At 43.2% G+C, this 14,135-nt stretch overlaps 1 protein-coding gene across 2 annotated transcripts in view; it reads left to right on the top strand.

Annotated features, from left to right (window-relative positions):
- The window catches only part of ACO1 (aconitase 1), a 54,536-nt gene that overhangs the window by 22,281 nt on the left and 18,120 nt on the right, over positions 1 to 14,135 (top strand). For both annotated transcript variants that reach the window (XM_088457320.1, XM_088457321.1), the window contains exons 4-8: positions 1,217 to 1,354; positions 2,037 to 2,106; positions 6,932 to 7,115; positions 7,363 to 7,502; positions 12,305 to 12,476. In XM_088457320.1, coding sequence (XP_088313446.1) covers positions 1,217 to 1,354; positions 2,037 to 2,106; positions 6,932 to 7,115; positions 7,363 to 7,502; positions 12,305 to 12,476 — 704 coding nt within the window. The remainder of the gene's footprint in view (positions 1 to 1,216; positions 1,355 to 2,036; positions 2,107 to 6,931; positions 7,116 to 7,362; positions 7,503 to 12,304; positions 12,477 to 14,135) is intronic.

The following is a 14,135-nucleotide window of genomic DNA, read 5'->3' as shown; positions in this document are numbered from 1 at the left end:
GGATTAGATAATATTTTATTCCACTGAAGGGGCTCCCAGGCAAAAGCCATAGACCAATACTCTGGTAATTGTGCTCTTCTAGCTTTTGGTAGTTCATAAAATATACACACTTCTTAACTTTAATTAAAGAACTGAAATATAACCATAACACCGCAAAAAGTGTCAGGGTTTAGTGAGTAATACTCCATGTTTCAGATTTTAGGCACTGATTTGCAGAAGTATACAGCAAGGCACAAATCTGGTTCAAACTAATATTTTGCTCACCTTTTGTGCAGGTACTGTATGCTTTCTGGATACTGCTGGACATGGTTCACACACAGGTGCAAACAGTAGCAGCCAGGAAGGAATCGGTCCATGAAACAAATAGGGATATGGTGCACAGGTACTCCAAAGAATACAAAATGACAAAGACAGGTGTTAAGTGTAGAATTCAAATCCAGAGTCAATTATCCATGCGAGATTCGGGGTTAAAGTCTGAGATCTGAAACGTAGGCAGTACAGCAAATGTTTGCAAAAGATCTATCTATCTGTTCTGGCCAGCAAATGTATACGGGTAGAGGCAGCAGCTAAGTCCAGAATCTAAATTCAATGTCTAATATCTAGGTGAGCAGGTAGATTTGGTGTTAGGGCAGGATAAGTCAATGAACGTTCAGGATGGGTCAAACTGAGAGTGGTCAAAGATACAATCAAAAGGCAAATAATAATTTCCAGAGGAGGAAGTTGAAAATATAACAGGAGAGAAAGACTAATTGTATATCGGGGAATGCTGGGTGTGACTCCTTTTTATGTACTGGAGGCAATGTTCCAAAGATGGAAGTGAACTCCGTTCTGCACTTCTAACTCCGTTCCTGAATCTGAGAGCACCCGAATCCTGTACTGCCAGGATAGATGACAGAAAAACAAGGTCCGGACCTAGAGACAATGGCCTGTTGCCAGGGTGCATCCCGTGATGTGACAGATTGTTTATGGATTGCGGGCCATACAGTGATTTTACAGGCATGGTACAAGCACAGTACATGTGTACCAATGTATTTCTTATTAAGAATCAAAATATCCAACTGTAGCCATGCTTGCTGTAAAAGTTCTTATCCTAACATGGACCACAAATACATAAAAGATATTGAAGATAGTTTCTGAATGTGGTTCACCGTTTTCCAGCAACTGTGTTTAGTTGCAGTATGATGATTGTCACTAATGTCTCAATTCTTGTTTTCAGAGGTGTCCCTGCAGTGGTGGATTTCGCGGCCATGCGAGATGCAGTCAAGCGGTTGGGAGGTGACCCAGAAAAGATAAACCCTGTTTGTCCTGCAGACTTGGTGATTGATCACTCTATACAAGTTGATTTTAACAGGAGGTGAGACTGTTCCAGAGCGATCTTCTATCAGTTTGCATGAATTAAATGCCTACACCAGTCTATGCTTGTGTAGGTTAGGGAATTATGTAATTGCTTATGGGTGTAATATCCTCGTAGGGCCTGTTCTACGCTGGCAGACTGCATCCAATAGACTCAACTTTACAAATGAACCAAATTGTGTTTGTAATCACTATGATCCGAGATTGTATACAGGGTCATAATCCTGGCCCAAACATTTTTTTTGTGTCCCAGATTATTAATGTCAACCACTTAATGAATCAAAAAGGGTAATAACAATTAGTTTTATATGTTATAAATGTTTTACTCTTTAATGGGTTGATTTCTAAAGTCATCAAACTAAGTATCTACAGATATATTGCTTTAATTTGGTTTGATCTGTACTGGAAAATAAAAAGCATTGAGAAATCGCTTTCAAACTTACTCTCTACTAAGAGTTTAAAATCTGTGAGAAAACAGATTGCTAGTTTTAACCATGAGCCTTTGTTTTAGTGGTAGTGCAGATGTTAGTGTGAACTTTATTCTTCTTACTAGACCAGTAGTTGTATGTCTGTAGTTGTACAATTAATAACCATCCCTTTCTGTAGGCTAGCTAGCCTTTTGCGTCCTGAGAAATAAATGTCCCTATTATCTGCACATCTCCTTCTTATCCTATATTTTTTAGAGAAGACAGCTTACAAAAGAATCAGGAGTTGGAGTTTGAAAGAAACAAAGAGCGATTTGAGTTTCTGAAGGTTGGTACTTTAAAGGGTATGAAATGCATCAATTAGGAGCCGCTTACCTTTCCAACCCAAGGCTTAAATGCAAAGTAGTGTCCAGAAAGTGCAGTAATAGCCGAAAATTAAGTGTTCACATCTCCAATATAAAAAAAAAAGTGTTGAACCGTTGAAGAGGAGGGATTGATTGATGTACCTTTCTAAATATGTGCCAGTCCCACAAGAGTGATTCCTTATTTGTATGTTTGTTTGTTTTTTTTCTTTAAATATCAGATTTGTGCACTGTACAGATTTTTTACTTGATGCACCAAGCAGAATAAAATGTTTTCTTGTTAATTTAAATACTTTCTCAGAGCCGTAGAGGAAGAAATAAACAAACAGTGTCGAAGGCATACCATTTACAAAACTATTCAGCCTACCTCCATATGATGGTTTAATTTACCTTTCTAACCCAAGCTTGGAATACGCAATAGATTCCAACCACATAAATAGAATGTTTTTCGCTTACATTATTTATTTTTAAATACAAAAAGAGCGTTTTACAGTTACTAATCTGTGCAAGGCAGCCTGGCCTGGACAAACGATTCACACCATAAAAAACAATTATTGAAAATAAAACTAGCCTACCTACTATAGAAAAGAAAGGAACCCTTGTATTTTTAGGTGGCATGGAGCAATATCTAGGTTTTTTTTTTATTTTTTTTTATTTGTACCATGTCATACCCCTTTTTATCTGATTACATATATTTAGTTTACATTTTATTGTCTGCTGATCTCCAGACAATACATAAAATGATACCCTTGTTTGAAAGCGGGAGATTCCCTCTTTCATATGTGGGTTACTTAATCTTGGTTGGGCATGAAGGACAGTTTTTTAAATAAAATTCACTCCTTTTATTTACATAAAAATAATGTGTTTCTTTCTGTGGTGGTTTCATTTATAGGTACCCCCACTTTTATTTTGCAAATGGAGCAGCTGAGATTTGATATTTAAATCACCACCATCCCCTATTTAAATAGCGCTTTCAAAATAAATAAATAAATGATTCTAATATTGAAAAAAAAAATTGTTACACTGTAGTAAATAGGACATTTTAATTTTAAGCACAGGGAGGTGGGGGTGTTGTATGATGGCTTGGATAACTGGCATTAAATGCCTGGATCTGCTTTGCCTGTTTATCGTGGTGAAGCAGATCCAGACACCAGCCGCATGTATGATCTCTGTTTGCTCCAGAGGGAGAGTGCTAAATCACCTGGCTTGTGATTTGTGCTCTTTTGACTGTGTTTGGCGGCTGTGTCTGACTGCGCATGTGCCGTCTTTCTCACCCAGCGGCACCCGTGGCTTTTTAAAAAAAAAAAAAAAAATGTAAATACTTTGTCCCAAAACAAACAAAAACAAAGCCAAGGATGGACAGAGCAGTAAGAAGACTGCTGCAGTGCCAGCACAAGCTGGTGAAATCGTTACAGGTGAATTTCAGAACGGTCAGTGCACATTTACCTACAGATTGGCGCACTATCTTAAGGATAGGAGCGCCGATAATGATGGACACATAGCACACTTCACCGGAATAGTACATGGGGAGAAGCGGTATCTAACCACATAAGGTGCACTGATACCACTAAACCCAATAGTGCAGCTTCTTACATCTACCCCTGGGGGAGCGGGATGATGGAGCTGCTGCCTCATCAATTTACAAATGGATTTAATTTTATGTTTATAGGGAAACAAAAGAATATATTAAACAGAAATGTGTTATTTCTTCTTCAGGGTCCATAGGGTCCACAGGAATTACCTTGGGGTATGTGGTTGGAATGATCCAGGCACCAAACAGTTACAAGCTTTAGCTCCCAGGATGCACTGGGTCCTCCTCTAACTATACCCCGCCCCTGGCTACAGGCATTCAGTTTTTGTTTGGTGCGCAGGAGTGCACCTGGTGAACAGGGGCCTGCTTCAGCAGTCCCAAGCAAGTGTTTGTTTTTTTTTTGTCTCCTATGAGTAAGCAGCACTAGGCGTCCGAATTGACGCCCATGCCGCTGCTCCGTCAACTACCGCCGGCACCGCAACATCAGTGAGGGAACTTGTGATTTCGGCGGGCGTCATCGGAATGCAGCCGGACACATCGGGGTTGCAGGTAAGGTGGCTCCCCATGGGCCGTTGACTGTGCGGAACCACGTGGCAGTCTTTACCTCCAGCAATGGAGACCTCCCGGAGGCCGCTGTTGTAAGGAGCCAGGTAAACTGCTTCCCCAACTAGACCACCGGGCCATGAGATTCTCCTGACATCCGGGGATGATCATGGAGGAGGCCATGTATAAGTCAGTGAGCCTGGTGGATCCATACAGCCTAATACGCTCTCCCCGACGGCCCCTCCCCCAGCCCACACACTGGTCCAGAACTTATGTTTGCCTCCCTGATATATGAGAAGGCCAGAGACCACTGTCAGGTTTTCTCGGTGGCTGCAGATCTCAGGAGGCTTGGTTAGTCTACCAGTATACCTATACTTGGATGACCAGGTTATACAGAGCTCGATATCCCACTCCGCCTTGTGTGCTGTTTGTAGTTGACTAAGAGGTGTGTGTGTGTGTGTGTGTGTGTGTGTACACGTGTACATATATTTTTCTTTTTTTTTCATTGTATGTGATATGTGTAAATCTGCTGTGTGTTGTACTGCCTATTTTATTCCTGAATAACTGTCAGTTATAGCTATCACTGCTATCTTTCCTCATTAAACCCTCTGCTACAGGTGTGTGGGTTATTTTGGGTGTGAAACACTGTCACATTGTTTTATATTGCATTGCATAACATTAGGAATATTGTTATGTCCAAAGAAAGTGAAAAACAGGAGGCGAAAGCCCCTGTGCTGGTTCCATGTATGACCTGTCAGGAGGGCTTGTCCCCTTAGGACAGGGGTCTTCAAACTTGGCCCTCCAGCTGCTGTGGAACTACACATCCCAGCATGCACTGCCACCTTTTTGATATAACCACATGCTAAAACTATGTGCAGTGCATGCTGGGATGTGTAGTTCCACAGCATCTGGAGGGCCAAGTTTGAAGACCCCTGCCTTAGGATATCATACAGAATGGATCATTGTTTTAAGGAGTAACCACATCAGTCAAATCTACCAGCTCCTGGGAAGGTACCTCATTGAGCTTCCTTTTCCCAGATCATAACGCAGGTTGTAAACCGGTTATCTACTCCTATGCTGGCTCCTACTATGGGGTACCCTCAGCAGCTACAACTTACTATGTTTATGCTTCCTATGCATCCGTTCTGGATGGATGTTTATGCCCACTCAGGTCAGAGTATGGTTTCGTCCCCTGCTGCATTTCAGCAAACGCTACAAGCAGCTAGGTTGGTACAGCCTAAAATCAGAAGGCTGTTGGCTTCCTCCTATCACTCCATCCAGCCTGTAGGCTCTGATGCACCTTCTGAAGAGTGTGAGGACATAGAGGGCTCTTCTCAAGGGTCTCTCTCAGGTGAGGAGGACCATTTTCCAACTGCAGATGTTCCCTTCTTGATTAGGGTGGTTAAAGCTGTGTTAAACATAGATAGTGAGGAGCCAGAGCTTAGGAAGGCTCCAGTGTTTAAACGCCAGAAGGTTGTGAAGGCTGAGATTCCCAAATCTGAGAGGTCTCCTGTCCATAAACATCCTGGAACTGTGTGCAGTGTTCAGAGCACTCGTTCAGGCACAAGATATACTGAAGGGTAAGCCTGTCCAGGTACAGTTCGACAATGCCACCGCAGTAGCCTACCTCAACCATCAGGGAGGCATGCGAAGTCGGGCTTCCATGGCGGAAGTGTCAAACATTATGGTCTGGGCAGAACGTCATCTTCCCGCAATCTCGGCAGTATTCATACCAGGAGTCCTCAATTGGGAAGCGGGCTTCCTAAATCGGCAGGATATACACGCCGGAGAGTGGGCTCTTCATCCACAGGTATTTCAGAGCCTAATGGACAGATGGGGACTTCCAGAGGTAGACCTCCATGGCCTCAGGCTACAACCACAGGGTCCCCAGGTATGGGTCCAGAACCAGGGATCCCGCAGCCGAGTTTATGGACGCTCTAGCAGTGAAGTGGAACTGCAAGCTAGCCTATCCTTCTTTTTTTCCTCCGTTATCCCTTATCCCAAGGGTCATCGGGAAATTCAAGCAGGAGGGCGGAACAGTAATACTTGGCCCAGACACCATTGGTTCACCGACCTTCAAGGTCTCTCCATAGACACTCCATGGCCTCTTCCTCTAAGGCCGGACCTGTTGACACAGGGTCCCTGCCTGCATCTGGACCTTGCTTGTCTGAGTTATAACGATGACCGATTATCGTTTGTAGTTTGTAGTTCATTCTGACTGAACAATTCTCATTAAGGGAAGTTACAAAAATCGTTTGTATTTCAAAAAATCGTTCATTACACATTAAAAAATCTGACAGATAATTGTTCATAAAATCGTTGGTAACAAAATTGTTGTGTGTGTGTGTGTGTATGCAGCTTTATTTTTTTTGAAAGAGGAGATGATTAATTTAGAGGTTGAGGGGGGAAAACCGTTCTAACTCTTGAAGGCCTCTCTAAAACTCTTACGTGTTGTATTAGATAGGGGTACCATGATTTGTTTCAAATGAGGCTCTTCTATCACGGTTTTTAATACAGGTATAATGTGCGCCTCTTTCTCTTTCCCAGCATTATAAGAAAACTCACAAGATCACATTGATCAAATGTGTATTATTCCTACATAACATTTTAGGGGGCGATGTACTACTACAAGTACTACTTGTCCTCAGCACAAGTTAGAGGTTAAGTTATGCTACAATAGATCAATTTGATTTTGATGATGCTGCTTTTAATTCCAGTGGGGCTCCCAGGCATTTCAGAACATGAGGATCATTCCGCCAGGCTCTGGCATCATTCATCAAGTTAACTTGGAGTATTTGGCCAGAGTAGTCTTTTACCAGGATGGGTTCTACTATCCTGATAGCCTTGTTGGGACAGACTCACACACCACAATGATCGATGGTCTTGGAGTTCTTGGTTGGGGTAAGTTTAAACTCTGCATTATATTTAGGTGTAAGGTTTGCTATAAGCTATCAGTAAAAGTCGCACCCTCATGACTCGCATGGCAATTTTATTTAAATGGCTCATTGCAGCTCATCTTTTTGGGAAAATAATGTAATTTAAACTGACCTGCCCAGTTTTTGTTTTATGCATCATATACTTAGCTCATCTATTTTCAGGATATTTTCATTATTTTATTAATTTATGTAAATTTCAATTGTTTAATCAGGTGTCGGCGGCATTGAAGCTGAGGCTGTCATGCTTGGCCAGCCAATCAGCATGGTGCTTCCTGAAGTAATTGGATATAAACTGAATGGGAATCCTCACCATTTAGTGACCTCTACAGACATTGTACTCACAGTTACAAAGGTATGCTTGTGGCTCTTGCTTAGTTCACTAGCTTGAGTAAAATTAGTTTAAAGCAATATCTATTACTTATTTTACTTTTTCATTTATCCATTTGAGAAACTCTGATACCATGTATATATAGGGTATCCAATACTACTTAAACACTCCAAATATCTTGCATAATTTGCTCACTGATATATAAAACTTTTATGGTAGGTATATAATTTTTTTTTACATTTATTTTGTTTAGAGTGTATGTACCACTTTATTTCACCTCCTCCATTGGTATATTTATCTTTTGTTATAATTTCCTCTTCCATTCCTCCCTAATGTTTTTCTCTTTCAGCAAGGCTGGGGAACACTGGACCATGGGATTGAAGGTTGGGGCTGGAGCTGGCACTTAAATTAAACTGTAGCTTTAAAAAGTAAGCTCCCTTCCCCCCTGCAATTCCAATGTTCTTTAAGTGCCTAAGGAGTAGGGCACATTTTCATATTTTTCACTAATAGCTTTCTGGTGGACCATTTAAAATGCCAGGAACTACAATAAGCTCTTCGCAAGTTTCTCAGTACAGGGTCAATCACCCAAGTGCCAGCAGGTCAGAAGGGGATTGAGTTCTGTAGCAAACTATTTTTAATACAGAGGCTAAACCCTCAATTTTGAAACTCAAGCCCTCCTTTGTTCAGGTGGACAAGTACAAGATCTCAAAACTGTTTAGATTTGTCATCAACTGGACAAGTTCATGTTTTTTAATGGGGAGATTTATCAAATCTTGGAGAGAGATAGATGAGTACCAATCAATCTGCTTTTAACTGCCACTTCTCCTTCACCCACTGGAGGACACTAGAGTGACACTGGGGTATAGATGGTGGTGTATGGAGCCTGGCACTTTAAATCTTAGATGATTTGGACATGGCTCCTACCTCTCTATACCCCTCCTGACTTCAGTTTAGATTAAATGCCCATTGCAGCCGGAAGTCTGGGCAGCCTATTACAAATCTTTTTTTTTTTATTTTTTTCTTGTGTTTTTTTTTATTATTATTATTTTTATTTTTATTTTTTACATCTCCTGGACAGACACTGTACGCTGCCACAGTCTGCCTACACCGAGGGAACAGGTTAGTGTCTGTGTCCCTGAGCACAGTGTCTTCAGACACTGTGGCTCCACCACGTATTGGCGAGGTCTGCAGCGTTACATACGACCCGTTTTCTGGCTAGCAGAGAATGTGTCTTCCCCTACAAGTCGTGGTTCACTCCCAGCTTTAGGCTAGTGCTGGTGCTCAGAGCTTATTCTTCAGTAGTTTACATGTTCAGTGTCTCAAGTGGATTGATTACTCTATATACACTTCTGTATCATTATACCTGCCCTGTATGCACTACTGTCCAGGACAAGAGACCTGTTTCCTCTAATTCCTAGGATCTTGAAACGCAACCAGTGGGAACGAACAATTGTGATCCTTGTGGCTCAAAATTGGCCACGTCTATCTTGGTAATCAGACCTCCTCAGTGTTCGCAAATGCGCGCTATGGAGCGTATTTTACCCAATGTCGGGCACTGGGGACTCCCGTTTAGAAAGTTCCCGGGGACGCACTGTGCTGTGGCCAATCCCTGACAGCTGGCTGCAGCACAGCGTGTCCCCCTGAGAAGGACACAACGCTGTCTGTTAGAGCAGCCAATGAGAGTCTAACTCTCATTGGCTGCTGCTGTGGAAAGCCATGCTGGGATAATGTGTCTGATCCTAGCTTCGGCACAGTATACGTGCCCGGAGCTGGGAGAGCATGTTTGTTCCCAATGCCGGGTAAGCCACCGTGGCGGGTACTTGGTGAAGGGACCGCCTGGTCCCTTCCACGAGTGGCGGCGGGCGACGCTTGGCTTCGGGCGCAAGCTGAGCAGAGCTTGATGCTCGGAAGCCAAGTAGCATCGGCGGTTCGTGGTCCAGCAGCCAATAGGAGGCAGACGCGACGAGCCAATCGCGGCTCGCCGCGTCATAGCCCCGCCCACTCGCGACGTCTTGAATAGACGCTGCTGAGCGGGAACGTTCAGTCCGGCGGCGGAGGGGAGGAGTGAAGAGAAGAGCGGCAACAGTTCCAGCGGCCGCGCAAGAGGCCAGATCACTGCGTGATCAAGAAGAAAGAGGTGGCGCTGCTGGCCAGGACGGGCCAGGGGCAGAAGAATGAAGCTGGGGACCGAAGAGGACTGCGGGGGTGGAAAGGAAATGAGCTATTGAAGCTCCCCCCGCAGCCTCTTCCACCGTATGGGTAGGCGGCCTTGGGCCACCGTTATTTACCCCTCCCTAGACCATTAGGGTTGTCGGGCACTAGGCCCATGTGATAAATGCAGGCAATAGGCCTGTGGGTATATAGGTGGGCACAAGGCCCGGGCTACATAGGAGGCATTAGGCCCAATTGAAGGTGTGAGTGACCTTGGCATTAGACCCAGGTCACTAATAGGGGTGTAAACTACTGGGGGCACTGCATAGGGGGAGGATTACTTTTAAGGGCACTGCATAGGGAGGGGGATTACTATTGGGGGCAATGCATGGGGGGACTACTACTGGGGGCAATGCATAGGGGGATTACTACTAGGGGTAATGCGTAGGGGGATTACTACTAGGGGTACTGCATAGGGGGATTATTACTAGGGGTAATGCATAGGTGGAATTATTAATAGAGGTAATGCATAGGGGGATTACTACTGGGGGCAATGCATAGGGGGCCTACTACTGGGGGCAATGCATAGAGGGACTAAAGGGCATTAATGTGCGGCATAATGTGCAAAGGCCGGGCGTGGCTGTGTGGTATCATTTGTAAGGGCTATTACTGCATGGCATAATGTGTAAAGATCGGGCAGTAATGTGCGGCATAATGTTTAAAAACCGGGCATGTGTGGCATAATGTGTAAAGGGCATTAATGTGCGGCATAACGTGTAAAGGCCGGGCATGGCTGTGTGGCATCATTTGTAAGGGGTTAGGGGAGGTCTGAGAGAGCATAAATTATGATGGTACCCAAAAATGGTCAGGTAGGACCCCATTTTTTTTAAAGTGGAGGGTCCCTGGGATCCACATATTTTGTCACTCACAGCGATCGCTGCTCCTACAGCTTCCGAGGGAAAGCCCTTGTCTGCTTCCTCTGCAGCCAGATTTATAACAGGACCCCAGTTGTACCCCCAGCTTTTCATTTAACGGCATGGCTGTTGACACCGCTATCCTGATGAAGAAGAGCATCCCGGCAGCAGTAATCCCTGACTATGCTGAACGCTGGAAAACCAGTTTCAGCTGCACATTATCATCGCATTTGGCGGACTTGTGGTTTGGGGCGAGAGGAATAGATTCCCTACTTCTTCCTTCTGACTTTTCCGCCTTCTCCTGTTCTTCAGGCGGGTTTGGACGCAGACCTGTGCTCTCTGAATTTTCAAAGTGGCAAATTCCTAATGGAGTCTCTATGGTGCAGATTCAGTTAGGTGCTGGTTGAATTGCGTTGTCTGTATCCATGGGTAAAATGCCCATAGCTATTCAGTTACCTGCAAATAGCCATCCTACAGGCAGCAGTTAATGCTTATTTCTTGTTGCACCATCCAGAGTAGCGGCTGACTCGGGGACAACAAAAAAGTTTTTTTTAGATATCCATGATTGCCATGACAGTTTTTCAGGCACTTCACTAGCAAAGTCTTTAGTGTGACCAAGGGCCTGATTCAGAGACTCTAATGCGATCACAATTTCGTACACCGCAGCGACAATATGCTAATGTTTGCAAAGATCACCCGAGCATAAAGACACCCGCTGCTGCCTTCTTACCGGCGTGCGACTACGCATACATTCATAAATATTGGTAACATCGGCGGCCATCTTATCCTTGCGGCAGGTCTGACCTGCCGCAGCATTGAGAGCTCTTCTGACACGCAGAGCTGCGTATGCACTTGCAGTGGCTAATTTATGCACGCCCATGTAACTGCGTTTTAAACGAACAGACATGCCTGCGTTTTTCAGACCACTCCCCAAACACTGACAACCTGTTGTTCACTCTGCGATGGATTCCTATGCACGTCCGTAATCGCAGTGCGATTCCTGTGTACGCGCAGTGCGGCTTATGAGCAGTGGCAAACAATCGCTCTATTGCTTGCGTAATCGACTTTGCTTCCGTCTCTGAATCAGGCCCCAAGTTTGGAATATTCTCCACATGCAAAATTCCTTTGCAACAGGTTGGCACTTTTTTCTATAGTTTTATTTGAACAACCATTTCCAGGAGCGCCGAGAGGGGAGGGGGCGGGTACTAATGGGATGGGCTTGCTGGAGGGGTCCGGCACCGGTCCCCCTCCCTCTTACGTCACAGCAGCCCAGCACACGCTGCTGTGTGCTGGGCTGCACTGGGAGACTGCTCGAGGCTGACCATTTCCATTTGAACACTAATGGTTAAACTTAATAGCAAATGGAGATTCAGTATATTACTGTTAATACGATGTCCACTAATTTTATAAGTGTTTTTGTTCTTTTTTTTTTTTAACCCCATGTAAATTGCTTCAAAATCTTCTTATGGACGTGCATCAATTGTTCCTATTCCCATAGCAATGAGACTTGTGATACTTTGCAGTGCATTTGTGAACTATATAAGATCCAAGATGTACTGCAAACAGATTAGATCGATCTATATCTATCATATTATTTGGAGTTGGCTTACAAAAAGCCCATTGTAAAGGTTTAGTGAGATTTTGTTTTGCTGTTTCCATAGCAATAATCTGAATATTTGTGTCATTCACCTCTTTACAACTTTTGATTTACATGGTCTGTTTAGATATCACATAAATGTACCATGTTTTAATATATTGCAGCACCTCCGTCAAGTTGGTGTTGTGGGAAAATTTGTGGAATTCTTTGGCCCGGGTGTGGCACAACTCTCTATTGCGGATAGGGCTACTATAGCCAACATGTGTCCTGAGTATGGAGCTACGGCAGCATTTTTCCCTGTTGATCATGTCAGCGTGCAGTATCTGCAACAAACAGGTATGTGTGTCGCCCATATATGTGAAATAAAATACATTGTATGAAAATAAGTACAACTGGGCGACTCCTCTAGTTTAGCAGCAAATGAGTCAAATTGGCTGCAGATTAGCACAAACGGAGGTTTGGCCTCCTGCCACAGCCTAATGAGTAACTGCCTTGTTTTCCCCTGTGTGGGTTCAGCCATGCATCTATTAAGCTTAGAAATTACATTTTTGACATCTTCTAAATTCCTAGTACTAATAATTAAATATACTCCTAAGTACTTATCCCTGTGTGCTGCAACATGGGAAACTGCATTATTGTTGGTGACTGTATCCTATGTAGGGATTTTATTATATGCAAACAGTGTTACCTTTAAAGATCTGAAAATGGGAAAGATTTTGTATGTGACTTTACAGAGCAGCGTAAGGGAAACCTATATAATAAAGATAATGATGTAAGCCTTCTCTACCTTGTAGTCATTCTGTATACTTGTTAGTTTCTCTGTGAAGTTACTGTCTAATTTATCCAATTGGAGCAGCGGTTCTCAATGCTCTAGGTATACGCTATGACTGTCTGGGTGATGGCGGAGGTGGCAGCTTGGAATCCGTCTAAATATTTTTTTTAGCCTTGGCGTCTGGGAGTGTGTGGCGAGTGTGTGTGGCTATTAGGGAGAGGCAAGGTTGCCCCAGATTCACTGGACACAGGCCCTGGCTTAAAGAGAGCTGACCTGGGAGTGGGATTTGACAGGAAATCTGGTCCTGTCTGGTGTTGCAGAGCTGCCTGTGCAGCTCATAGAATCGAGGTAATCCTTGTAACGCGAGACTAACACTGGGTACACACTATATGATATATTGACCAATCTGAGCAATGTCATTCCGCAGCAATGTAGGCAGTGATACGTCGAAGCTCTGTCCCAAACTTTTATATTAATATATAAGGTGATTTACAGATTTCAGAGCTGTACCTATTAGCCTGCATCTTATTTTCCAGGGGGAAAAAAAAAAATATACATAATTTTTATTTTTTTAATAATTTTTATTGATACAAACATTATTAAACATACAAATATTCAATTGGTCGTCATAGTAGATAGAAACTACAAGACAATAGGAATATCTTAAATTATAGAAACAAAACTCCATAGAAAATATAGAAGCAACAATGTCTTGTAATAACATCGAAACGTTTTCAATTTACAATAAAAAATAATTATCAAAATGACGCTTGTCCTTCTAATAAGGCCAGATTGTACCAGGTCGTTAACTGCTAATTTCAAGTCAGGGGATAGTGTGTGAACCTATGGAAGCCATACTAAGAAGAATTTCTCAGTCAATTTTTCTTTATCAATGGATGTAGAGGTCCAATCCATAGTAAACCAATAAAGGAGCCTGGGCAACACAAGTAAGTGTTGGTGTGCTAGGTTCGATCCACTGAGATAGGATCGTTTCCTGAACAATTTTAAATGTTGAGTGTACAAATAATGAAAATGGGGTACCCAGGTGGAAAAATGTTGAGAACTGCAAAATATGACTTATAAAGAGGAATTCAATTAGGCCCAATAATTTATTGGCGGTAAAAAAAGGTGGTAGCCTCTGGGTTTAATGCTTGGGGCTAGGGCTATTCAATTACAGCCTTTTTTTTTTTTTTTTTATGCCCGATAGATTATGTTATCGGACG

This window comes from Taudactylus pleione, unplaced genomic scaffold (assembly GCF_031769625.1).
Source record: "Taudactylus pleione unplaced genomic scaffold, aTauple2 ptg000757l, whole genome shotgun sequence".
NCBI lineage: Eukaryota > Metazoa > Chordata > Amphibia > Anura > Myobatrachidae > Taudactylus > Taudactylus pleione.
This window is presented reverse-complemented; position numbering and strand designations above follow the sequence as displayed.